General features: G+C 53.4%; 2 protein-coding genes across 2 annotated transcripts; one reads left to right on the top strand and one right to left on the bottom strand.

Annotated features, from left to right (window-relative positions):
• Positions 1-61: 61 nt before the first annotated feature.
• On the bottom strand, positions 62-8,539 carry LOC127466293 (NACHT, LRR and PYD domains-containing protein 12-like). The gene is made up of 8 exons (XM_051776958.1): positions 8,353-8,539; positions 4,693-4,857; positions 2,324-4,004; positions 1,661-1,789; positions 1,192-1,362; positions 766-939; positions 501-671; positions 62-364 (listed from the first exon to the last, which is right to left on the bottom strand). The coding sequence occupies exons 2-8, from the start codon at positions 4,736-4,738 to the stop codon at positions 163-165; spliced, it is 2,574 nt and encodes an 857-aa protein (XP_051632918.1). The 5' UTR covers positions 4,739-4,857; positions 8,353-8,539; the 3' UTR covers positions 62-162.
• Positions 7,810-25,400, top strand: CEND1 (cell cycle exit and neuronal differentiation 1). Its single transcript, XM_051777188.1, has 2 exons — positions 7,810-7,926; positions 17,424-25,400. Exon 2 carries the CDS (start codon positions 17,598-17,600, stop codon positions 17,988-17,990), a length of 393 nt encoding a protein of 130 aa, XP_051633148.1. The 5' UTR covers positions 7,810-7,926; positions 17,424-17,597; the 3' UTR covers positions 17,991-25,400.
• The last annotated feature ends 1,033 nt before the right edge of the window (positions 25,401-26,433 follow it).

Raw genomic sequence — 26,433 nt, 5'->3', positions numbered from 1 at the left:
GCAGCAGGGTCTCCTCCCTGTGCCCCCCTGTGTGGCACAGGCTCAGACTCACATGGCAGCAGGGTCTCCTCCCTGTGCCCCCCTGTGTGGCACAGGCTCAGACTCACATGGCAGCACCAAGAACTAGGCTGGGAATGGCTCTGGTTTTTGGAAGGACCTTTCCTAAAGGATTGGAGCTCTCCTGAAGGAGGGAAGTGCCTTCCTGCCGCCTGGCTGGACCCCACGGTGGCAGGGTAGCCGGGCCATGGCCCCCCCCTCTGGCACATCATGCTCCAGGAGGTTCCTGATCTTCAGATCGGGCTTCAGGGCCCGGAGAGTGGCCAGTTCCTGCAGCACGTCCTGGCTTAACCCGTCTGTGCTCAGCCTTGGGATGGAGGAAGGAGGAAAAGAGGAGAAGGTGTTAAACCTTGTTAGGAGGGAGGTGTTCAACCACCCAGAATGCTGGTGCCCCCAGCAATGGGGATGCTGGGCATGGAAAGGGGCCGTGCCAGGGCCCTCACCCCAGGGTCCGCAGTGGGCAGGCGGGATGCCGGAGCTGCTGGCAGAGCTGCAGGATGCCATCAGCTCCCAGATCGTTGTCACTCAGGTCCAGGCAGGTGAGATGAGGCCCCTCCAGCAGCTGTGCAGCCAGGGCTGGGCAGCAGGCGCCCGTCAGCCGGCAGCTCCCCAGCCTGTGGGACCAGGGAAACAGGGAAGGGGGGGTTTGACCATCCGGCGGGTGAGCTGTTCCAGGTGGGAAGGAGGGAGCTCCGGTTGGCCCCTTACCGCAGTGTCTGCAGTGGGCAGGCGCGGTGCTGGAGCCCCTGGCACAGCAGCTGCACCCCGGCATCGCGCAGCCCCTCGCTGAAGGACAAATCCAGCTCCTCCAGGCACGGGCTGGTGCCCAGCACGGCAGCGAGGTCCTCACAGCAGCTGCTGGTGAGGCGGGAATAACGCAGCCTGATGGGAACCCGTGCAAAAGATCATCCAGTGGCACCAGGATGTCTGAGGGCCCCCGGTGCCACCCCACCATGGTGACAGTCCCCACCCTGGTGCCACTGCTCTGGAGCTCCTTGCCCTGGGATAGTGGGGATAGAGGGACAATTCCACCCCAAAGGGACTCTTTTGAGGCACCTCCCCAGCTCTCTGCTCCAGCCTGTGGGAGATGCCTGTGGGATGCCGGGGGGTTCTGGGGGTGCCGGGGCCACTCACCGCAGGACGCGCAGGCGGCAGCCAGGACGCCGCAGCCCCTGGCACAGCAGGCGCACACCGCGGTCGCCCAGCGCGCCGTCGCCCAGCTCCAGCTGCGCCAGGCTGGGGTGTTCCGCCAGCAGCGCCGCCAGCTCGGCGCAGCAGCTCTCGGACAGCCGGCACCACTGCAGCCTGCGGGAGAGCCACGGGGAATGGCTGCCTCAGCACACCCGTCCCGGCTGCTCGCCCGCCCACCAAACCCCAGAGACCAAACCCTCCCACAGCCAAGCGGGCCCGGCCTCACCCCGGCCACGTGCTGCCGTCCCCAGGGAGCAGCGGGGCACTGCGAGGGGTGACCATGTGCCCACACAGCTCCTGGCCCTTCTGCCCAGGGCACCACCCACCCACCCACTCCCCTCCGGTTCGGGTGCCCCCACCCACACCCCCATGCCAGCCGCGGTTTGGGCTCAGCGCCGAGCGCGTCTCTCACCGGAGCACCCGCAGGGCACTGCCTGCGTGCTGCAGTGCCCGGCACAGCAGGTGGATGGGGCAGTGCAGCTCCTCCTGCCGCAGCTCAGCGGTGGCACCAGGACGTCCTCCAGCTCCCGAGGCTCCAGAGCTGCAGGGGGACAGAGCCGTGGGGCACAGGCAGCCCTCACTGGTGCCAGGAGCTCCCGGCTTTGACACCGGCACACAGCCCCCCGAGCAGAGCCTTCAGCTCGTAGGAGGGCTCCTCGGGAGGGACCTCCGTGGCTTTGGAGGTGGGAAGGATCACAAGTGTTACTTCTGGAGCCACCTGGGGTGACTTAAGTCACAGGGTGCACTTAACATTTCTGTATCAGGGATCTCCCCTTTGCCTGTGAGAAGGGGGACCCACCTGCACACAGGTGGGTCTGGTCAGGCTTGGGAAGTCGAGCCAAGATGCTCTATCTCCACCAATCCCACAACATGCTGTGGACAGGGGAGCCCACATGCTCCTTGTGCTCCCCAAGAAAATATAAAATCCTCCACTGAGGAACTAAACCCCCAGGGAAAGGCCAGGCTGGTGTTTGGGTGGAAGGAGCTGAAATGCCTTTAAAAACCATCCTTTGGGGCAGAGGAGGAGAAATCTTTGCAGTTTGGGGTCACCAAAGCAAGGAGGGGCAGGACTTACCAGGGCACCAATGCATCCAGCTCCACCCTGGGATCCTGCTGGTGGAAGGAGCATCCCCGGAGGGTGACACAGCCCAGCCCAGCCCACTGCTGGATGCAGAAAGAAAGTGCCACTTGGTCATAGAGAGTCAACTTCATGTCCTGCAAGTCCAGGTCACTGAAAGGACCCAACGCACTTTGTGCAAAGCTCTTCTCATTCATCTCAAACAAGAAGTGGAAAGTGTCCAACTCCGAAATCTTCAGCGCTTGGCTGGGGTGGGAGATGCTCCTGTGCCTCCCCTGAAACCACTTCAGCAAGTCTTCCCTGGCTTGTGGTGAAATCCTGCACCCAATGGTTTTGTCCACATACTCTATGGATTTTTGGCTGACTAAACCAAAGAGGAACTGCACTGTTACATTCAAATCCTTCCTGGACTCACTGTAGCTTTCTAGTAACTTACTTACATCCTTCTCAAGACCCCCCAAGTCACTGACCGTTTCCTCATCGTCCTCCAGAACATAAAACATCGCTGCAAAAAACTCCTGGAGGTGCAGATGGGTGAAGCCGTAGACCTTCCCGTGGTCTCCACCTTCCTTTGAGATTTTCTCGTTGAGGAAGAGGGGAAGAAGGTCTGGTTGGCCCAAGCCACGGTCCCTGATCTCCTTCTCCTCAAAGAGGACCTTGTGCTTCCAGATGCCATCAGCAGCCATGGAGCAAAGCCGGAGAAGAAACCTCTGGAGGACCTGCGGATTGTCCCTGTCCCTGTGCTTCAGTAACTGGGAGAGGTAAGACATGGTCATCCTTGTGGTGGCTTTGGAGCACTCAAGGAGGTTTTTCTTCCTGCAAAGCTCTCGTTCAAGGATGGTGCAGACAGTCCAGCTCATGACGGGGATGATGCACAAGCTGTAGAGCATCTCATTGCCTCTGGCAAACCTGAAGGCCATGTTAGCTTTATTGGCATTCTCAAAATATCTGTGGAAATATTCCTCCCTCATGGCTGCTGAAAATCCCAGTATCTCTGCGTAATACTCCCCCTCCAGGCACCGCCCCAGGCTTTGAAGAGCCGTTGGCCTCGTGGTGATGAGCAAAGAAGCCTCTGGGAGAACAGTCCCCTTCAACAAGCTCATCAGGGTGGTTTCCAGCGGCTTCACCTCCCTGGGGTCAGAGCTCAGCTCAGCTTCAGGCTGAACCAAGGAAAATCCCAGGGCCTCAAAGCCATCAAAAATGAACAGGATCTTCTGGTCATCCAGGATCGTCCCAGCCGGCACTCGCTGGTGAGGGCAGCACTGTGAAACCAGGTCTGCCACGTTCGCTTCCTTGGGAAGGGCAGTGCCTTTACAGTCAATGCAGAAGACACAGTCAAACTGCTCGTGGAGGGTCCCTTCTCCCCACTCCACCATCACCTTCCTGACCGTCGTCGTCTTCCCCATCCCCGGGGCCCCCACCAGCACCACGACCCGCGGTGTTTGCCCGTCCTCGTCGGGTCTGAACAGCGTCTGTGCGGTGACGGTGGCTGGTCCATTGCTGGTGTTGGCACATCCCACAGCTCCACGCTCAGCTCCGTGCCCGCTCCGAGGCTCCCTGGCGATGGTCAGGGCGGTGTAGTGGCTGCGGATGGATGGGTTCTCCCCGCGACTGGAGTCCCCTGCTCCGTCTCGGAGGAACTCCCGGACCACATGCTCTCTGTAGTTCCACTTGTACTCTGTGCCAATGAGGAGAACAGTCAGTCCCAAGCCCAGACGAATTCCCAGCCAGCCCAACTGCACTCCTGACACACCAATGGACACTCATTTCAACGCTCAGGCCTTTCCTAAGTCTGGCAGAGGCAATAAGGACATAATCTGTGAGGGTTTAGGGTTGCAGGGGTTCTCCTCCTGGGTGCCCTCAACATCCTGATCCATCAACCCGTTTCAACCATCCTCATCCACCTGGGAGCAAATGCAACTGGCTGGGGCCAGCTGCAGCCTCTGTCCCCTTCCACTCATGCTGCCGGGGACAAAGGCACTGCCTGGGCTCCTGGCTCCAAAGCACGGAGCTCTGCAGAGATATCCTTAATGCCCATCCCAGGAGGAAAGGATCTGCCTGCCTGGGAAGTGCTGAGAGCGCTGGATGAGCTTTAAAGTCACTTCCAACCCGAACCATTTTGTGATTCCATGATTTTAAACAATGCGTTTATCGAGGAGTTACAAGCCCGTGTAATTCAGTGCAAGGATGAGCTGCCTGGACAGAGGTGGTGACACTGTCCCCTAGCACTGCTCAAACTGGGAATGCCCAGGCCCATGGCAGCAGGTGGGGAGGCTGCTCAGGGATTCCAGGCTATTCACAGCCCCTCCTGGGTAGCTGGGCTTGGATTTTCACTGCAAAAACTTTCTGCTGCCAGGTAAACCCACCTTGGCTGCTGCAGCAAGTCACTCCACTGTGAGAAACGTCCTTCATCCTGCTTTCCCGGGAGTTCAAGGCAAGGAGAAATGGCTGCTGCCCAAACAGCCACTGGGTTTTGCTGCTGTGTAGCCCTTTCCTCCTTCTCCAGCCGTGGGTGGGTTGCAACTGGGGCTCTAGGAAAGGAGAGAGGCTCCTTTAGGAGCTTTGAATGCTCAGGGATGAAATGAGTGTGGGCCTGTGCTGTGACCTGATCTCCTGGTTTTCCTGCTCTAGTTTATGGACTGGGTACCTGTGTCTGGATTAGGAGGGGGTAACCCTCTTGATGATTTTATTTTCCATGAGCGATAATTTTCTTTCCATGATGGAAAAACAAAATGCTTCAGGGTGATGTGTTTAGCAATGCTGTCTTTGAGGGACACTGGGGAAGGGAGAAAGGATGTTTTAAGGCACATTGGGAATTTAAGGACTCCTTATTGACTCTTTATTTCCCTCCTCAGGGTCAAACATCTCCTGCTTGCAGAACATCAAATAATTCTGGGAATAACTGCTTCTCTCTAAAGGAAATGGTCTCAAGTTGTGTCAGGAGAGGTTCAGACTGCATATTAGGGAAAATTTCTTCACAGAAAGGGCTGTCCAGCCCTGGCACAGGCTGCCCAGGGTTTTAAAAGCCACGAGGATGTGGCACTTGGGGACACAGGTTAGTGGTGGCCTTGGCAGTGCTGGGGGAATGGCTGGACTCGATGGTCTCAGGGGGCATTTCCAACCTGAACAATTCCATGATGTTCCTTCCCTAGGATGCTGCTGCCCCCAACGTCCCCCAGTGGGTTTTGTAGGGGGGCTGCCCAGGAGCCAGGGCTGTCCTTATCCCTGCTAACTCCTCCTGGGGTGTGGTGTGAGCTGGGAGGGAGGAGGAAAATCCAGCAGCACCATTTCTGAAGGTTTCCCACTCCCTCTGACCTTGAAAAAGCCATTTTCACCTTGCTGTGTCTTGGTCTGGATTGCTGCTCACTGTGCCTGTGCTGCATTAGGGGGGATGTGACCCACTTTCTAGGGGTCCTTCCCATGCCTGGTGCCATGGGATTTTGGAGCCCTGCCCCTGCCATGGGGAGGGGTAGGGGGGAGGTTATTGTTTTTACAGCTCATTTCCTTTGCTTCCCTTTTTCCCACCTCAGTAAAATACGTTTTTTAAATTCAGAATTTAAATATAATGCGAATTCAAGTCTGAGGCCTCTGAAAGCATCACGTGGGGCTGTTTATCTCCTGAGGCAGAGGCAGCATGTGTGAACACAAGGAAACTGCTGCCAGAACCCCCTGGCCTCGGCTCATCCAGGCTCTGGGGAACGGAGCTGGCGATTTCCACTTGCAGGAGGCTCCCTCCCTCCTCCTGCCACGCTGAGGACATTCCTGCCTGATACAGAAGTGGCAGAAAGGTTTTACTAGTCCTGGAAGCAGCAGTTCTCCTGCACTGAATTGTGGATTTCCACCAGCTTTGCAGGAATTCAGCCCCTCTCTGCTGCTGGCAGTAAATCAGCAAATTTGGGAGGCGTTACAAAGGGGAGCAGCTGTTTGCAGCCATGGAAAGGTCCTGGATGTGCCTGGCACAAGCCCCTAGAAGAGCAGGAAGTGCTGGCACTGCTGGGTGCAGGACCAGACAGGGAAGAGAGGGAACATCAGCATCAGCCACAGCTAATCCCATCCGTGTCAGCCTGTCTGAGCCCAGCCAGCTCCTGGAGCCAAGGACTACAGCAGGATAACCTTGCTCATCCCTGCTCCACGGGGGTATGGGGAGCTGCATCTGAAACCAGCCCCAGGAAGCACAGCCTTTCCTGGGAGATTTGGGTTCTTGCATCCAGCTCCTTGTTCTGCAGTTCACTTCAAACGAGGGCAGAATTGTCCTTTACAGTGGGATTTAAGCAGCCTGAGTACTTTTAGGCATGACACGCACCTGGCTTGGATCTGGTGGGCAGTTTGGCAGAGCCAGAGAGGGTCAAGGAACAAAATCCTGAATTTTCTCTGGAGTTTCAGCCCTTCTGCACTGAGTAGGTCCATGGCTGAGCTGATGCCTGGCTGCCATTCATGGGAGAGAGGAAACTCAGCGAGCACAGAGGTGAAGTGAGTTATTCTGCAGGCAGCTGAGCTGACAAAGTTGTTTCTCATGGATTTCTGGGTGTAATCTCCTTAAAATATCAAGTCTTTGTCCAAAATTACATGAGGGTTGTCAGTGGGTCCCAAGCTACTGATGGAGGAAGGTGGGCAAGCAGCACACAGCCTGATTTGCTCTGAAATAAGGGCTAGAAAGAGCTCTAGACAATCCCAGAACCTGCTGTGGTTTGGGATGTAAGCAGGATGTGACCCAGTCATGGGAATTTGAGCCCTGTGCCTGGCTGGAGGGGTGAGGCTGTAACAGGGAGGGCTCTTTGCTTTTAGCTGGTGTGGATGAGAAGGAGGAGCAGGCTGTGCCTGGCAGTGCCTGGCTGGATGACAGCGCTCCGCAGCGGGACCGGGCTGTGTGCCCGGCTCTAGTCTGGCCTTGGGCTGCCTGCAGCCTCTCCCAGACCTTGTGGGAGTTTGGGAAGGGGGGGCAGACTCCAGCACCCTAGGGTGAGGAGGAGTTTGGGGAGAAGGGAAGCAGAGCTGGCACAAAACTACCCCAAGGTGCAGCATTTCAGTGTCCTCCTTCCACTAAGCAGAGCTTCTCCTTAGCAGTACAATCCTGAACTCCCTGCTGGGGATCATCTCACTTGGAAATCCCTTATCCTGGCCTTTTTCCTGTGGTCTACACACAGGCATCCCAATTTATCAGGCTGGCCCCCTCCCATTTTTCCTGCCCAGTATGTCCCCCCCACTTTGTTGCCCTGTTCCCTGTAATTGCTGCAAACCCAGGCAGGATTTGGAGAAGAAACAAGCAGAGCAGGCAGAGGGGTCAACACTGCAGGGATAGCCCTGAACTGCTGAGCCAGCTCAGCCCCAAACGACAGGGGATGTGGAGATGCAGCTGGGCTGCCTTAACCACCCTGCGGTCCCCCCTTGGCATCCTGCCCCCCCCCTTCCCCCCAGATCCCAGCCCTTCCCTCCGGATTGGAGCGCCCTCTCCCCCCCTCCCTGCTCTCCATCTTCATGCAGTCTGCAGAGGTGCATTGTGGGAAACTCCCAAGTTTCCCCCCCTCCTCTGCCTGCCTCCCTCCCTCCTCTCTGCGCAGAGCCAGCTCCCAAGGTGTGACTCGTCCAGCCGGAGGACAGAGGTACGGGATGGCGCTGGGCCGGGGGGTGAGGGGCGGAGGGGCCGGGGGTCCCGGCCCTCGGCAGGGGGATGTGCAGATGTCCCGCCCGGGGTGACAAAGCGGAACAGAGACACGGAGCCACCTGCTCAAGGTGAGTGCCCAGCTCCTCGCAGCCGCCCGGGATGGAGGCCGGGGCTGCCATGCCGGCTCTGGAGCGGGGACCCGCACAGCTCTCCCTGCCAGAGGCAAAACGCGCCTTTTTAACCCAAAACGAGGAGCCCGGTGAGGACGGCTGGCCCCGAGCGGCTCCCTTCCCGTGCCCTCAGCTCCCGCGTTCTGCTCTCTGAAGGTCAGGCAGCCAGAGAGGCTGTTCCTGCAAACGCACGGGAGCCTCCTGCCTGCCTCCTGCCTGCCTCCTGCCTGCGGCTTCCCGCTGCCCTCCCGTACCTGCTGCCCCTGCGGGCAGTGCCGCGCTGCCGATCCCAGCCGCGCTGCCGATCCCAGCCCCGCTGCCGATCCCAGCCGCGCTGCCGATCCCGCTGCCCCGCCGGGCTCCGGAGAGGGGAAGGAGAGGGCCCGGGTGCGGCAGAAACGCTCCGGAGGCAGAAGGGCTGAGCGGCCGGGGAAGGAGCCGGCCATGCGCCGGAAACAGGGCTGCTGGGAGGGAGTAGGGGGAGCAGCATCCCCGGCTAGACCGCTCCAGCCTTGGCAGGAAAGCTGGTACACCTCCTTGGAACGTTTTGAGCGGTTTTCCCAGCTGTTTGGTTTTTTGTTGGTTTTTTTTTTGTTTGTTTTGTTTTGTTTTTTGTTTTGTTTTGTTTTGTTGTTTTTTTTTCCTCTCCTATCTGCGTGAGTTTGCTTGCCCTTCGCTCTGCCTGGATTTCATGGCTCTTCTTTAATTCCGTCAGTGCCGAGGCAGGAGGAAAGCGTGCCCAGGAACAGCCAGCAGCTTGGCTCAGCCCTCACCTTTTCCAAGGAAAGGGGGGTGTTTTGTTAGGCAGGGGAGCTTTGATATCAAGGAGGGGGGTTATCCTTGGATATGACCCCTGGCTTGTGCTGGAAAGGAGCTCACAAAGGGAAATCTGCCCCCCCCCCAAAAAAAAAAAAAACCCAAAACCAAAAAGGAGAAAGATGACAGAGCCAATAAGTGCCTATTTTAAGGGAGAATATTGCACCGAAAGGGGTGGGAGGGAGCAGGATACCAGACCAGGGCTCCTGAGTCACAGTGTGTGCTTCCAGGGAGAAAACGCTTTGGGAACGTCTCAGGCTTTTCAGTCCCTGCTCTCTGCGCACCCATGTGCATCCCCGTGTTTGCAGGGACTTGTTGATTTATTCGCTCCTGTTTACTTCTCTGCCTACCTGGTGGCTTCTGGGGAAGGGGAAGAAGGAGGATTTTTTAAAAATTGAATCGAGGTCAGCTTGGAAAAACTTGGGTATTGGGACAAGAGGAGGAAGCCTCCCCGCGGCCGCCCCCCGGCGCAGCCCCGCTTTCCTGGGTGGGGCTTGGGCAGGATGCCGTCAGGAGAGGGAGGATGGACTCCGCTGGATTAAGCTCCCTGCTCCATCTCAAGCCTGACCTCCAAAAGTCTGACCTTCACAGGTTTGACCTTCAGCGTTCTCCATCTGTCCTTTCTCAGCCACGGTGCTCAACACCAGCCTCTAGCCCCGTGATACTGTGGAAGGATGGGGGAAGAAATTCCAGATTTCCTCTGCATTTGGATACTCATCTCTCTGCATCCATCCCCTCTGCTGGGGGCTGGCGAGTGCCCTGGCACAGTCTCCCCATCCTGGGTTGGGTGTAGGGACTGGCAGACAGGGCAGAGGGAGGGATGGAGCTCTCTGGGCAGGGATTTCTATGCTGGAGGAGCTTTGGCCATCCTTCCCAGATCTCATTCCCAGCTTTCTGCAGGGAATGAGAGCGCTCTGGTTTTGCTGCACAAGGGAAGGGATGGGTTTTACCCCGGAGCATGCCAGGAGCATGCCTGGAAGGTCACTGCCTCGTGTGGAATTGGCCCCTTGTCTGCCTGCAGTGGCTTCTTACGTTTCAGCTGCAGAGCAACAGTTTCCAGGCTGACGCCTGCAGATCCGGGAGCTGCCAGATTCCAGACCCAGCTCTGCACGTGTGGAATTGCCTCCAGAATCTTTTTGCTGGCCACAGCTGAGCTGCAAAGGGGGTGATGGCATGAAAGGCTGGTGTGATCCTGCATCAGGCAGAAGGGATGGATGCCCATAAGCTGGGGAGCGATGATAAATTTTCTGCTGCTTCCTGCAGTGGTTGGGGTTATTTTACTGTGTCCCATACATGCCTCATCCTTTTTTGCTTGAGAGTACTGAATTTGGGATACTGGCCTCAGGAAGAGGCCCTAGAAGCAAGATCTATCAGAAAGGAAACCAGCCTTCTGCAGCTGGGAACTGGCCTTTGGCTGCTCAGTTTGGAAGCATCTGTCCTCTTGCCCAAGGCTTTTCCCAAGTGCTGGCAGGCTCGGGGTAAGGAGCGGTGCTTTGTGGTGGGAAGGAATGGATGTCCACCCTTATCCAAGAGGCAGGGAACACTTGCTGACCCTGTCATGTCATCCCTGAGCTGGCACCACAGATGCAGAGCTGAGCAGAGACCTGAGCCCTGCCCCATGGCCCCAGCCAGGGTGTTAGGGTGGATGTGGGAAATCCCTATTCCCTGGGGAGCATTTTGGGGGTATACCCTCCCTCCTGGGCTGTAACCTCCCTCTGCATGCTTGAGCAGAGCCAACATGGTGCAGACCTGCAGGAGCTGGAGGAGGGAGAGTCGCTGATGCCAAGAGATGGAGCTGTGCTTGGTGGGGTGATTGTTACCTTTTCAATAGCAGGAGGCTCCTGGGCTGGCTTCTCCTGGACTTTGGGGCTCTGGTGACCTGCCTTCTGGTGTCACAGGAGGTCTCAGACTGCCCCCAGGAAGGGCTGTGCCACCTCTCAGTGCAGTAACACATCCCCAGTGCCACAGAGTCCCTGGCATTGAATTTTTGGCTCTGGAAGGGCTGGAAAAGCATTATAAAAAACCAAAATGAGTGTGTTTGGAGAAGTCAAGACCTGGGGAGGTGCCCAGGGTAGGGTGCAGGATGCACCCAGATCCCTGTGAGGTGTCACACTCGTGGGTTAAAGCTCCATGATTCCTGTTGCTGCTGCACATCTTCTACTGCATCTCCCGACCTGTTCCCTATTGAAACCACTCCAGTGCTTTGATACAGTGTCCTGACAAATAACCACCATGGAAAAAAAGTCATCCTGCTGACAGTCCTTTCCTTTGTTCCCTGAATTTCTGTCTTGGGGTGAGGGGTGCTCAGTTCTGCCAGGGAGAGGCTTAAGACCTACTGAAGGGTAAAAGCTACCATTTTGTTCTGCTACAAAAAATAGAACAGCATTTAGTTCTGTGTCTGAGGGGGGATCAAACCCAGGATTAAAGCTGGGCCAGCACAGCAAAGTGAGGTGCTCTGAACCCTCTTCTGGGGGCACGTGGACTGTGTTAGGGCCCTGAGGAGCCAGGCTTTGCAGCGGGGTATTTCCAACCCAATCTCAGCAAAGTGTTTTCACATCCTCTCAAATCCTGGAAATTATTTTCCTGTAAGATGTGTCCGAGGGTGCAGCTGCACGGTGGGGGCTGGTGGCACTGGTGACCAGGCGGTTGTACAGCCTTGCCAGGTGTGAATCCTCCCACCAACAGTGGGTCAGGGCCGTGCCAGGTGTACCTCGGTGCCCACCCCTGTGGGCGTCAGTCGGAGCACGTGGCTGGAGCACAAAACCTCCTGTTTCCCACGGCTGTTTTGGTAATGCCTTGGTTTTGCTGTGTACGTGGCTGTGTACAGGCAGGGGGGGCTTACCAGGGCAGGTTGGAGCTGTGTTTGGGGTTAAAAAACCCAAAAAGAACAAAAGCTTAGCCCCTGGCAGGAGTGTGGTGTGTCTGCAACGCCTCCTCCCTCTCTCGGAGAATAAAATGTCTGCCACGTCCATCCTAGGAGGCCTCTGGGGACAGGAGGTGTGTGGCTTGCAGAGGTGGCACTTGGCTCAGAACTTGTCATCTGCAGAGGTCATGGTGTGGGAAGAGACCATAAATGTCCTTTCTCTGGGCTCTTCCTGGCGGGGAGTCTGAAGTGCTGTGTCACCTGTGTGGGCAGCGTGGCTGGGCAGCCTCCAGAGAGGACAGTGGCACCAGTGTTACCAGCCACCTCTGTGCAGTTGGTAACCCGGGGTCTGCATCCCACAGCCCTTCCCTGTGCAGCAAAAGCTGCCAGTTTTGCTGGGCCACAGGAGCCCGTCCTGTTCCCACATCTCACCTTGGGGCCAGGTATAACCCAATCACCCGGGCTGGGAGAGGTGACACAGCTCAGTGACAGTGGGAAAGAGGAGGGGTTGGTCCTGGCCACGCTCTGGGGGCTGTGGGGGTGGTGGATGCTGGTTTTTGGTCGTTGCCAGCCCCAGCTGGACCAGCGGTGAGTGTGCTGGGACTCGGAGCAGCCGCAGGAATGCCGCAGCCACGGAGCAGAGGCTGTGCTGGCAAATCTCCCCCTGTGGCAGCAATTTGAGGCTGCTGCCACTGTTAAAATACTTCAGCATCTGACAGTCTCCATGTCAAGATTCAAAGGGCTTGTTTGAGAGGGAAATGTTTAATCCAGGGCTGGGTAAGGGAAGGGGGGGGATGTGGGGAGTAGCAAACAACAGATTGGGAAAAGGATTCATAAATATCTCATCAGAGTGAAGTGGGTCAATGGTGTTTGCTGTGACTTGGTGCTGCTGTCTCCAAGGGATGGATTTGGGAGGGCTGGGAAGCACAGCAGGCTCCTGCACAGCCTGTTCCTGGTGCACTGAGGCTGTTTAAAAGCATCTGTGACAAGTGACTCCGCTGGCGTGGTGCTTGCGTTGTGTTTCATCACATTCGCTGTGCGTTGCGTCAGGAGTGGGGGGCTGAAACAGCCTGGCAGGGAGCTAAAACCCTCCTTGGGGAGCTGCTCACGGCAGCTGAGCGAACACAAGCTCCTTATGTAAAGCTGCTTTAATATTTATGGTAATATCAAGAGGCGGTGCATTACCTCATCTGTCTTCACAGCACTTCTTGGGGACAGGAAAGGCTTAGTCACTACTCTGCCGTCGCTCCTCTCGGGTGCTTGCCTGGCATCTCCCTGCCTTTAACGTGTTTTTTCCTCCAGCAGCTCAGAAAAGGGGAGAAATGCTATTTTTCTCCCATTGGAACTGGAGAGTTGAAGTGCTGGGAAACAAAATGTGCTGCTCAGTTGCAGGAGGAGGCTGGGAAGGGGCAGGGGACTGGACACAAATCCTTCCGGCCCTGACAGATCACTCCACACGTGGCAGAGGGAGCAGGCACAGACCCCTGAGGACACTTCCTGAAGGACAGGGTGGTCCCAGCTGCATTCTTTAGGGGTTAGACAAGAAGGTGGAGGAGAGCAGGATGGGGAGAGCGCTGGGAAAGGAGCTCCCTCTCCTGTGCCAGAGAAACGCTCAGCCACCTTTGGTGCCAACTGGTGTTTCCTTATGGAGAGCACAGGTCTGTCTGCTGTGTGCACTAGTTAATGAGTGCCTTTTTTCCAGACATGTAGGAATGGCAAAGAAGGGAAGAGGAGATTAGGGTATAATCTTAGTCTTTCCTGCCATCTCTGGCTCTTTCTGCCCAGCATTGCTCCAGCTCAGACGTCGTCTGTAGCTATTTCTGAGATGGATGGTTTCAACCAGAGGGCACCTGGAGTGTAGGGGTGGACCTTTGGGGTGGGATAAATCCTGATACATAACCCCACTGTGCTGGTTGAATCCTTCCTGGCTGACCATCTCAGTGTGGCAGCTGAGGACCCAATGGAAGTGTGCTGCTTTCCATAAAAGAAGGAAAACCCTACGGCTGAGCTTCCTGCCACACCCCACACCCCAGAGCAGCTGCTTGGTCTTGCAAAGTGACTGACTTTTCCTTCCAGACTGAAGCGGGAGGGGAAGATGAGAGGATCTGGCGATGGGATGGGGCTGGTCCCTGCAGAGGGAAGAGGCCATCCTGACGGAGCAGTGCTATGGCACAGCTTGGCAATGACTCATCCGCTCCTTCGGAGCAGGATTGATGCAGCTTTCATCTGCGCACGCAGGAGACAGATGAATAGATGTGTTTGCTAATTTGCTGGGAACTGAGGCAGAAAAGGTGCCCTTCAGGGAGCCAGGGAAAGCTGTTCTCCCCTCTGCCTGTTGCTCAGGCTGAGGGCAGCTTGTTGAGCTGGGTGAGTCCGACTGCACTGACCTTGAGAGCTGCAACAACCAGGAGCATCCCAGGAGATCCGTGGTGTTTGTGTGCCAGTTCTTGCAGCAGCAGGAATTTGGAAGGCTTTTCTTTTTTCATTTTTCTCCTTTATCCCTGGTTTTATTGTGCCTGCTCCTTTTTCCCAGCCTGAGAAAGAGCTGGTTAGCTGCTGGCAATGAAAACCTCCCTGAAAGGGCACTGATTGTTAAACAGAAATGGCATGGAGGGGGGGAAAAAGGGAGGAAATGAAACCTGTCTCCCACAAAACCTTATTCCCAAGTGCTGCTGCCTGTGTAGGAGGCAGAGACAGAGCTGGAAGGGGGAGGAATGGGTAGCCAGGCAGAGACAGCAGCTGATGAGAAGGGAGGAATAAATAGATGTGAGGAGCTACAAAGAAGAAAGCAAAGGTAGAGAAATGTGTCATTAGAGAAAAAACTTTGTGTGATGGAATGAGGGAAGAAGAGGAGACAAAGGGATGGGGAGGGAACCCTCATGTGCAGGTTTAGTTTTTGGATATGAGAAAAGCACCTTTCTTTTCAGTCTGGGGTGGGAGACAGAAGTGCTAAATATCAGCACATGATCGTGCCCATGGAAGTACAGGAGTGGAGAGTGGATATGATTCCCAAGGCAGGGAGTCTGGGAGGTACTTAACTGTGATGCAAGGGGATGTGCTGTTAAGAGTCCCCAGTGTCCTGAGGAGCAGGAGGAGTCAGGCCAAAGGGTCTGGAGAGCTGCTGGGCAATCCTGTGGCTAATTCCAGTGATGGAAAATCACAGACAAAAGCCCTTTTATGTGGGCACTTAAGAACTGGAGATATTGATTTTTGGCTTAGTTTGGTTTCTGCATCTTTTAAAACCTTTTCTGAGCTGTGTGAGGAGTTTGCATTGCTTTTAGATGGAAATTCACTTGGAATCAAGAAATTCTGTTTGTGGCAGTGCAGGGCATGGCAGCAGGACAAGGCTCCATGGCCCAGCATGGGCTTCGAGCAAAACCAGCTCTCCTGCTCCCAGGAACCTGGAAATTGGGTCAGTGAGGGCTGTGGATAAACTGTGGGGTACTGGGGCTGTGCAGGGCCCCCATCTCTCAGCAAAAAAGTGAGTTTGCCTGCTCTGTGATTTACCCCATTTCCATAGGCTGCACATGGCTTTCCTAGGGAAAGAGCAGAATTTCAATGCTTGTTCCAGGTGCTATAACCACACGAATATCAGAGTGTGTGAGTAGCCCAGCTAACTGATATCAAAGCGACTAAGCAGGTAATTCAATATTTATGCCACGATCGATCCGACTCTTCCCGCTTTAACCTCTGAGCCCGCTTTAGTCATGGGCTCCACTTACTATTTCTTTGTGTCCTCTTTGTGCTGGGTGGAAAATGAGGCTAAATTCGTCTCAAACCAGAGGAGCAGAGTCCTTGTGAGTGACTGTGAGCAGCCTCAGCCCTGGATCCATGTAGGATTTGTACTGACAGAGCAGTAGGAATGCTCTCTGAAAGCAGTAGAAAAAGGTGAGGCAGGTGATATCTATAGAAATATTACAAAATGAGCAGTGAGAAGAAAATATTCTTGCACTTGGCCATGTTTACCTCTCAAGTCCCAAGCCACAGAGAAGGTCTGAAGCTTGGTGAGCATCTGGGATGGTGTTTGTGTGGTACAAGATGCCCAAGTGTCTGATACCCCTTCAGCGATTCGTGAGGGGAGAGCGGTGGAGTCTGGGCTTTCCAAAATGGTTTAATATCACAAACTCAGAAACGCAGGTACTGTCCAGCTGCACTCAGTGAGGCTATGGGGTTTTTATGGTCACCAGGCCTGGTGCAGCATGAGGAGCTGAACTTGAAAATCCTTGTGGGTCCCCTCCAATTTAGGATATTCAATGAGAGCTATGGAATTCCGTGATTTTGGTGCAGCAGTTCCCTCAGTGACTGGGCTGGAGCAGCTGGTGGCCACTGAGCAATGGCTTACAAGGGAGAGCAGGAGAGGGGGCTGTTTCCATCTCATACTGAGCCATAAAGTGATGCCCAGCTTTGCTCTAGACCCAAACCTGGCATTTTTGTGAGCAGGTTTCCTGCAGGACAGCGTTCCTGCCTAGATGGACATGAAACCACCACATCTGTCAGCCTGTTTTCCAGAAGAGTCAGCAGCACAGACTGCAACCTTGGGACCTCCTTCCTGTCATTAGAGGAGAGATGTGCATTCTGAGCCGCTTTGGAAGGGATCTCTATTTGTTGAGGTTTTTGAGGAGCCTCTCCAGCTCTCAGTCCAGACAGGTGATAAGCTCCGATTTCCCTTAGCAGGCAGAAAGCTCCCAGCAGGCTCCTGGCAGCGCTGAAGGTCAGTGGGAGGCAGTGAAGCCAGTGGCTCAGATCCCACCGCTGCCTCTGCTGCCTCTGCTTACTCATTATTTCCCAGCTGGGAGCTGACCTGGTGCTGCCAGAGCCTGATGGCAAAGTGCCCAAAGTGCCCAGCGCCGTGTGCTCTCCTCCATCGCCTGGGGGTGCGACCACGGGAGCTCCATCCCTGGCTCCCCCTGCCCTGCCAGGTTTGGGGAGGGGATGTTTTTGTGGTGGTTCTGCAACCCTTCAAAGCCCACTTCCCAAACTGAACTTGGGACAGTGCTGCAACAGGAAGCGTGGAGGGTGAGACACGAGCAGGGAGGAGCCATCGATCCGCTTTCCCCTGGAACAAAGTGCTCTCTCCTCACCCCACAGGAATGGTAAGGGTAAACAAATGCAAAGTAAGATCTGTTTGGTTGGATGTGAGTTTCTCATCGCTGACAAATGGCACCACATTCACAGCCAGGATGGACTTGTCTCGATTTGCCTGGTTGGGGCAGCCATAGATGACAGTCAGTCTGACTTGTTTAATGTTCTAGTTTGGTATTAGGGAGAAATCCTTCCCTGTGAGAGTGGGGAGGCCCTGGCACAGGTTGCCCAGAGAAGCTGTGGCTGCCCCATCCCTGGAAGTGTCCAAGGCCAGGCTGGACGGGGCTTGGAGCAACCTGGGCTAGTGGAAGGTGTCCCTGCCCATGGCAGGGGGTGAGACTGGATGAGGTTTAAGGTCCCTTCCAACCCAGGCCATTTTATGGTTCTGTGATTGTTGCAGATGCAGTCTGTAGTAAATGCTTTGAATGCAGCTCACAGTTCCAAAAGAAAGAGCCAACAGTTTTCCAGTTTTCCTTCCTGTCCTCCTCCACCACCTCCAGGCAGAACAGCACTGGCTCTCTCTGTCCTGTCACTCAGCTCCCATTGCTCTGCTTCCTCTTCCAGGTGCCGTATCATGTCCAGGTAGGACAGTGCCAGCGTGAGAATCATCCCAAGACAGCTGCTCCAAGGGCTTGAGCTCGGGTGGCTCCTCTGCTTCCTCCAGCAGCCGGGCAAAGGAGAGGAGCTGGGACAGCCCCGAGCGCGTGGCATCCAGTCGCTGCCCACAGCACTCGCAGGATGGATTCCAAAGGCAACGTCCGAAGCGGAAACAAACCCGACGCCAAGGCCGCCAGCTCCGCAAAGCCGGAAAAGCCCAACCCTGGGCCTGCCACGAATGCAGACAAGAAGGAGGCCCCCAAGGAGCAGCCCGCTCCTGCCACCGCCGCCAAGAAGGCGGGTGGCGACGCCGCCGTCGTGAACAACCACAGCAACCTGAAACCCAACCCCGCCGGCACGGAGGCGCACGAGGCCACCGGCCAGTCCCCTGACTCTGACCACAAGGGAAACAGCTCCGAGGAGTCACCGGGCAGCTTCTTCGACAACATGAAGCCCTTGATCATCGTCGGAGGGGTGGCGGTGGCTGCGCTGGCTGTGATTGTGGGAGTGGCGTTCCTAGCCCGGAAAAAATGAAGACCGAGACGGGGTGGGGATGAGGAACCCAGCCCAGCTGTACAGCTCCTTTTGAGACAAATGCATGCAGAGAAATTCTATACATAGCTATATATATAGAGAGCGAGCTAGATAGGTCAACAACAAACACCAAATGCAACTTCAAGGGTCTTGTTCAAGACAACTGTGCCAGTTTGACCCAGTGTGGGTAACTCCATGCACTCAGTGTGTTCTTTCATGTAATATATCTTGGCTTATACCACCGTGTATAGGTTACAGCTTCTCCTCGGTGTAAATGACGGTGTCCCCTCCCCTCCCTCGCTGTTCTCCCTGGGAGACACCCCCACCTCTCTTGCAGTCCCCTGTTTTCAAGTCCAAAGCGTTCTACGTCCCATCTGGAGTCCCCACTTTGTGTTCTGGTTTCTGTTTGGTTTGGTTTTAAGTTGGGTTGTGGTAAAGAAGACGGAAGGGGAGAGCCAGGGCCCAGTTCGCCTGCCGCGGTGTGTTGGGTGGTGTTTGCCCAGTGCTCCTGGGGCAAGGGCAGGTAGGAGGCAGCTCCCTGACCAAACAGCAGTGTGTGATCTCCAACAGGTGTCTCGTGTACCTGCTGCTCATCAAGCCACCTCTAATCACCCAGCTGGGAAGTGCCCCGGAGGAAAAGCTGCAGGCAGAGGCTGAGCCTGAGCCTGGGGTGTCCCCTCGAGTCCCAGAGGGGCCGTGCTGAGTCCCCTGCTGACCCCAGGCCGGCAGCAGCTGCCACCTGCTCTGTTCCTTGCATGTTGGCAGGCAGCCTTTAGGATCCCAGGGCTCCCCCCAGGGTCATATGGGCAGCGTTTGGGATGGAGAGACTTTGTTTTGGATCTAGTATTTCCTAAAGTTAGGCTGGGCTTTGCAGGGTGCTGTGGCCTCCGCCCAAGCTCCTCCGAGGTCAGACGGACTGTTTGTGTTCATTTTTTGGGGGCTTTGGATCAGGCCTTTCACCAGGTTTTTTCCCCACTGAAGGGTGTAGTCTCATTAGATGGGAAGACAGAAAAAGGGGAGACATGAGTTGGTTTTAGGGGCAGAGAGGACTTGGGAGCCCACGAGAGTAACACTGACCTGCTTTACAGCAGGGCAACCCTGTTCAAGGGCTAGTCTGCCCTGGGGGGATTTCTTACCTCCCTCCTGTCATAGCAGCAGGGATTTGTGACTTGTCCACACTTTGGAAATGGAAACAAATTCCCAGCCCTCGGGATCAGCCTGGTTTCATGGGTGAGTACCTTGGCTCTAAAGCCAGACCCTGTGAGGGGAAGAAGAGAGGGTATTAAGTGCTTTGGCTGATGCTCTTCTAACACCAGTGGGTGTCCATTAGGCTTCTCTTGGCTGCTGCAAAACAGAGTCTCATAAAAAGACCTTACATTTTGCTTTTAAGGGAATCAGAGATTAGATGGGGTCAGAACTGTGGCATCTGGAGCTCGGCAGCAGCCGCAGCCCCTGGGCAGGGTTTAGGGGGAGGGCCAGTAAGAGGCTGTGGCAAAGAGGAGTGAGTTCAGTTCCAGAACCTGTCAGACACCTTTAATTGAGCTGGATGTATGAACTCGGGGGGGCAGGGCCAGAGAAAGGTGCATGTTCCTCAGGTGCTGCCTGTGCAGTGTCTGCCTCTGGTACAGTCACTGCACAGGATGGTGGGAGTGTGTAACTGATCTGGGAATTCTTCTCTTGGCTCATGTCTGTCTTATTTACCTCCAAATTTGATCTGCTGAATGCAAGTCTTCCCCAAACCAAAGGTCTGGTGATGGAGCCTGACCTTTCCTATGGTGAGCTTTGTCACTCTGTTTTTCCCAAGGCTCATAAAATATTCCCAAAGGTGCATGGCCTCTGGGAATATCAGATGCTGTGTTCTGATGACCAAGGTGCAGCTGAAGGTTGGTGCCTGCCTCCACCTGTACCTGTACAGAGACAGGGGTGGGCATGTTGGGTTCACAGGGGCTTTGGGAAGGAGGGCTACAGCTCCAGGCAAAATCCTGGTAGCCTAAAGCACTCTTGGCATGCACTGTGGATGTATCTCCTGGTGGCAGGGTGTCACTTCCAGCCAAGGGAATGGTTTGAAGCAGAAGGGTCCGTGGTGGGGTGTTTCTCTAACACCACTTTTCTCTAGAGATCTTATTTCCCCTCGTCCTGTTTTGCAGATGTCCAGAGGTTATTTCTGAGTTGGGGGGACGGGGGGAAGAGGAGAGGACAAATGGTAGCAAAGGAACAGGAAAGGTGTTTGGAAAGCAGAGATGGGAGAGAACGAAGCTCAGAAGCAGCCCCTGCTGAGCTCCCTTGCAGTGACTGCAGCACAGCTTTGGCAGAGGACACAGTGGGAACGGGATGTGCCCAGATCCTGAAAGTGCCCCAGGCACATCCTTTTCCACCCCGGGGAGAGACCCCATTCCACACCATAGTCCCTCCTGCTTGGAGTCACATTTTGCCAAGCAGGGTGGTGATTTTCAGACGGTGACCTCTGTTTTCAAGAGATATTTCTGCCTTTCCTGTCCTTTCCCTCCCTCTCAGCCCTGGCCTAGGATTATTTTCAGCAGTGTGTGACATTAGACACAGCATCTGTCTGTTCTGCCCTGACCAGCACAGGTAGATCAGGGGGAGGAAAATGAAACACCTGCTTCATTTGAATCTCCAGTTTTACTTTCTATAGTGTTTTTATTTCCTTGACTTAACCTTTGCCAACAGAAGAGGGGAAAAAACAGTTCTCAGCCAACCATGGGCCTTAAACATTTCTCCACCTCCAAACCCTGCCTGCCCTTAGAGCACTTGGATGCAAGGCCACTAATTTCATCCAGAAACACACCACAGAGGTGCTGATGGGGCTGCAGCTCCTCATCTGGGTTTGTCACTCATTTGAACCCACCCTGCACAGCAGACGTCGTATTGCCTGTTTGTAAGGGATTTTTGAACATGGTATGTCCTGTTCCCAAGGGATCTTCCACGTCCTGTGATCACTTCAGGGTCTGCTGTCCAGATAACCACCTCTTTGGCAGTTCAGTTTGGAAACACCTGTCTCTCTGTGTGTGTGTGTGTGTGTGTGTGTGTGTGAATACACCACCCTGCCTTCGAGAATATCCTGCCCGTGTGTCTGTGCATACATATGTGTTGTATCACTGCAGTCTGGGGAGGGGGAGAGAAGCCAAGCTGGAAATGCCCCTTCCTTCATTCCCTGCATTCACACAAAGTGTCTGTGATGTCTCTTCTGTGCCATTCCCACCATGCCACGCAGCGCCTGAATTCCTTCTCAGTCCTGGTTTCTCCTCAGTGCAAAGAACGTCTGGCTAGTGAACTGCTGAATGTCCGGTGTGCCCGCTGTCCTAGAAGCTCCAAATCCCTGTTCCCCTCCCTGGATAGTCGTGTGGGCTGTTTGCTTTAAAATAAGGCACTTTTAGACTATACTGGACTGTGCTGTAGCGCTTTTTGAAGTGTGGGTCTAGTGTTGAGTCGGGTAGATCCAGTGTAGATGCCACAACGCACCTCAGCCCTGACTTGCAAACACCTCCTGTCCTGCCTTAATGTGCCAGGCTGTGCAGTGCTTTCCTTTCGAGCCAAAAATGTCCAGCGAGAACTAGGCTGAGAGGGCGAGTTCCCCTCTCCCAGCCCCAATTTGTCGAAGCAGGAGGCTGAACTGACTGAACTCGCTGTGCTAAATAAATAGTTGTCTTTTCTCGTACTGAGCACACGCCGTTATTTGCTTGACGTTCTTTTTTCGTGTGGTGTTTGTGGTATGAAGTCCTTCCAGTGCCATCTCCGTTGGGAGAGTGAATTATTAACGCTTACAACTAATCAGATTCTGTGCTTGGGGTTTGGAGAGATCTAGATTGCTAGTTTACTCTTTTCGGTCAAGTTGATAAAATCATAAATTCGTAAAAAATTGGTTTCAGACCTTTTAGCTTATCACTAAAACTGTCGATTCAATTACTGCACCCTGATCTCAATCTGTTTTTAAGGAACCCCAAGTTTTAGTCGAATGCAAAGATGTCATTACGCTCCCTTGGACAACTCTGCAGAAGGTTTTAGCTGCTTCTATTTTGGGAGAGATGAAATGGATTACGCTTCTGCTTCCTCTTCCTACCGATTTAATACCCTGTGGATAAATCCCGTTATTCCCAACAGTGCTGCAGTAGGATGCAAACAAACGTGGCAGCCAAAGGATAACGCAGCAGCATTTTTGGGAGGGTAAGAACACGTTCCTGCAGGTGCTGTTCACCCGGGGCTCACTCAAAGCGCTGAACAGGCACTTGCCCTGAAGCACTTCTTAGTTCCCTCGAGTGGGGTTATAAATTAAACATGGGTTTTTGTCTCTGCTGGATTAAAGTTTAGGGGATGATCCATAGGGGAGTTTTTCCATTGTTTTCACCATGCTCTGGCCTTTGAGGTCTTGTTGGCACCAGGGATATCGATTGCAGGTCACCACAAAATCTTATCAGTCACACATTTTTTTTAAAAAATTGACACAAACATTCCTTAGCCCTTCAGCTGAGCATAAGGAAAGTCTTCTCTGAGGCAGCCTTGCTCACAGCCCTGATTATACCCACATCAGGATTTGTACATAAACAACAACAACCCAAACCCCTGGAGTTAGTGAGAGATGATTTCTGCCTTAAAACATTCCCTGCTTTTTCCTGGAAATGCTACTGGGGTTTGGAATTCAGCAGCCTTTTAGCTATTCTTAGAATTGGTTGAAAATAACAGTGTCAAAGACTGGAGAGGAAAATGATGCTTTGACAAACGAACCAAAAAAGGAAGGCAATGAAAAAATGGATTTGAAAGGTGAAATTCCTGGAATTTCAATCAGCTCCTCGGAAAGCTTCAAGTCAGTGAAGACTCTGAGAGTGTGCAAAGAACAGAGCAGAGAAGTGGAGAGAAAAAAGCACTATTTAATTATCTTAACAGTTTTGGTAAGGACATGTTAACTTTTATAACCTATTCATTTCTTTTTTTTTCTTGGCAAAAAGCAAAACCGACCAGCTCTGACACCGTGCAAATTAACCTCTGCTAATTGCCCTTTCCAGATGAATTTTTCCTGCTGGTCCTGTGCAATGTTAATGGGTTAGAAAAACACCTGAAGTTTTCTACAGCCAGCTTTGTGTGATTGAGGGGAATTGCCAGGACACTTCGAGGGGCTGTGTTCTCTTTTCACGTGCTTTGCTATGGCAAGGGCTGAAAATCCAACCCGCTCGCACTTCCATCCTCTTAGTCCCTGCCTTCCTGATGGAGCAGGGATGATGATTCCCTTCCTGAGCTGTCTAGCATCTTGCTGTGGTCTCATTCCCTTCACCATGAAGCCGGGAGATATCCATAGGGGTGGGCAAGATGCATTTTCATGATGAGGCCCATTTTGGGTGGTCCCAAAACAGACGGGCAGTGCTCGGCCCCCAGACTGTGCGGCACAGCAGGGAACGTACGAAGCTTCCGTGTGCCCTGATCCGTGAGGGTCTCAGTCTGCCACGGGATTTGTACTGGATGACAAACCCACAGGAAGGTCCCTTCCTTGTCCTGAGCTGTCAGTCAGGTGTGAGGTGTTGGGGCTGCTCGGGAGGTGCTGACACAGTGTGAACACGCGCTGCCCTCGGCTGGAGCCAGTGCTCCTTCAGTCCTCTGGAGCACCAAAAACACGTGGGGAGGAGAGAGCCCGAAGCCAAGGACCTGCATTTCTGCTGGCCTGGAAGGATCAGGTGGTGTGCCAGGGTCGAGGATTTTCCCATTTGGATGGGCTGCTCTGGTGTTACTGTGTGACACAGCACTGCGGGACCGCTGGGCCTTGAAAATTCACACTTCATTCAGTTCACCATAATAAGCTCGTGCCCAAAGCCTCAAAGTCTCGTGAGAGATCAGAGCCATTGGATTTCCAAATGACTTTGGATCTACCTTGTGATAGAACTCTGCTCACTCCTTTGGACAGCAGTACTTTGGGACTCGTGCCCCCCCTGCTCTTTGATGATCTTCAAATTAAATAGATTTTTTTTTTTTCTGCTGAAAAACATAACTTGGCTTACATGAGCTTTGGAACCTGTTGTTCCTGTTTCTCTTCCGGTTGCTCCCAGCTTGCAAATGACAAGCAATTCCATTATTTTTCCAGTTCTCAGCCCCAGTGCAGCACCCTGAGCATGAATTTACAGGTTATTGCTGTCTGTGTGATGATGCTGCAGTACCAAAGCTCCCACCAGGACAAGAGGAATCTTTAATCACCTTTGCAACAGTTAAGTCCTGCATCATATCCCTGGTTTTGCCTCAACAGCTTCAAGCAGCCAAGTTTCTGGGGCAAATTGATGAGAACAAGGGTGCCACACAATCTTGTCATGTTATAAAACAACAAATGAACAAACCAACAGGGGAATAATTTGGCTTCACTAAGTTTTGAGCAGCCTGGTGCCTTTCCCCAGGACCATTTCAACTGAAGCCTTTAAAAGTTGCAGTTTCAGCTCCCCAGGAAACCAACTCTCTTCCGGTGGTAGGTGCAGGTTGCCTATAAATTTGTGCAGAAAAATTGTAGGAAGGGAACTTGAAGGTCAGATTACAGGGGATTTTTTGACTTTGCTTTTGCTTTGTTCGGATTCTGCTACTTCTCCAGGGACTGATCCAAAGCCCTTGGAAGTCAGATTGAAGGCTCAAATGCTGGGAGCAGGGAAATGCCTGCTGCTCCTTTGGAAGCCTCAGGCATCTTTCTGAGGACTTTGGTGGGGTTTGAGTCAGCTCCTGAGCGTGTTTTCCAAATGATAGGAGCTTTCCGAGTGACACCTTGGTTTCTTCCCTGTGCAAACAGACCTGCTTGTCACTTACACGTATTTGCCTGTGTTCAACATACAGGTTTGGGTTGTTTTTGTTTTTTTTTTGCTCTCAGAAACAATATGCTGCTGGACACATTTCCTGGAGGGAAATGGACACCTACCTACACACAAAGCTATCCAGCTAATTTATACCTTGTCGAATTTATAATCTTGTCTATGCTTCTATGGACACTTTGTATGGGCTGCAGCTCAAATCCTAAAATAGTCAAGAATTTTTTCCTTTCCCATATAGTATTCTATTTACTTTGACTTTAAAAAAACAAAAAAAGCGTATAAATGCAATAATGCAGGTAGACTAGAAATACTAGATTGAAAATTTAAAGTAGTTTAGCTTGTCCCATTGTGACTGACAGTGTTGTATGACACCCAACGCTGTACCCTAACATTTTCCAGGCTTTCTCCGTAGCTGAATCTAGTATTAGCTTTGGAAACCCATTGTGTGAGTGGTGGGTGGATGGGTTGGAAACGTGTGCTCTCTACACACTGTATGTTACTCACATCACAAGCTGTATGGTCACTCCATATGCTGTGAAACTGTAAATGATTCCCAAATACACCTGTAACTCTTACCAGGATTGTGAGAAATAAACTATATATAGATATATATACACACACATAGAGATATTGTATAATTCCTCCTGTGAGCATCTTTGTGTACGTGGGGGTGCCAGTGAAAATGCCTGTGCTCCCTCTCCCTCCTCACTCATGGAAAGTTGTCCAGAGAGTCTGCAGCTGCCCCATCCCTGGGAGTGTCCAAGGCCAGGATGGTTGGATGGGGCTTGGAGCAACCTGGGCTAGTGGAAGGTGTCCCTGCCCATGGCAGGGGGTGGCACTGGATGATCTTTAAGGTCCCTTCCCACCCAAACCATTCTGGGATTCAATGTCCATGTTTCCTGGAAGCTCAATATTTTCTAGGATTAGTGATCCCAGTGAGAACTGTGAGAAAAGGCAGTTCCTGCCCCAAATAAACTCCAGCCTGCCCAAGGAAAGCAGGCAGAGGATGATTATTGTTATTCCCACATTGGAACTAAATAGGATTAAACATTTACCCAGAGCCACTGAGGAAACCTTTCTGATCCCAGGGATTCCCTGTCCCACAGGCTGGTCTCTAGTTCTTTCTCTGACTTCTTCCCTGCCCAATTAGGCTGATTTCCTTGGTTTTATTTCTAGGACGACCTGAGAACACCTTTTCTTAAAAATAAACAATCTCCTGAGCACCTGAGTGATGTCTGTGGAGTCCCTGAACATCAATTCCCTCCAAGCTGTCATAGGGCAGGAGGATTTTGGCAGCACGTGTCACTGCAAAGAGTTGATGTCACATTACACCAGCTCCCAACAGGGTCCCTGCAGAAGTCTGCAGGCTTTTGGAAATTAATTTGTCAAGAACTGGGAAGAAAAATCCTGTAAATTCCATGGGATTAGGAAAAAGGGGCAGCTTTCAGTTGCAAAAGCATAATTAGCTGAGGTTTTTGCTGCAGAAACACAGCTGAGGACTAAAGTTTTAGGTTGCCTTAGTAGTCATAAGAACAGGAGAGCAAACAAATTCCTGTCTTCTGAGTGGGAATGGTGAAGCTGAGAGGCTGGAATGGGTGGGGGCCCTATCTCCCATCCACACGTTCTGCGTCCCATCTCCTTCCTTCGCTCCATAT

The sequence above is a fragment of the Manacus candei genome, unplaced genomic scaffold (assembly GCF_025592945.1).
Source record: "Manacus candei isolate 608988 ecotype Guabito, Panama unplaced genomic scaffold, ASM2559294v1 h1tg000009l, whole genome shotgun sequence".
Lineage (NCBI taxonomy): Eukaryota > Metazoa > Chordata > Aves > Passeriformes > Pipridae > Manacus > Manacus candei.
This window is presented reverse-complemented; position numbering and strand designations above follow the sequence as displayed.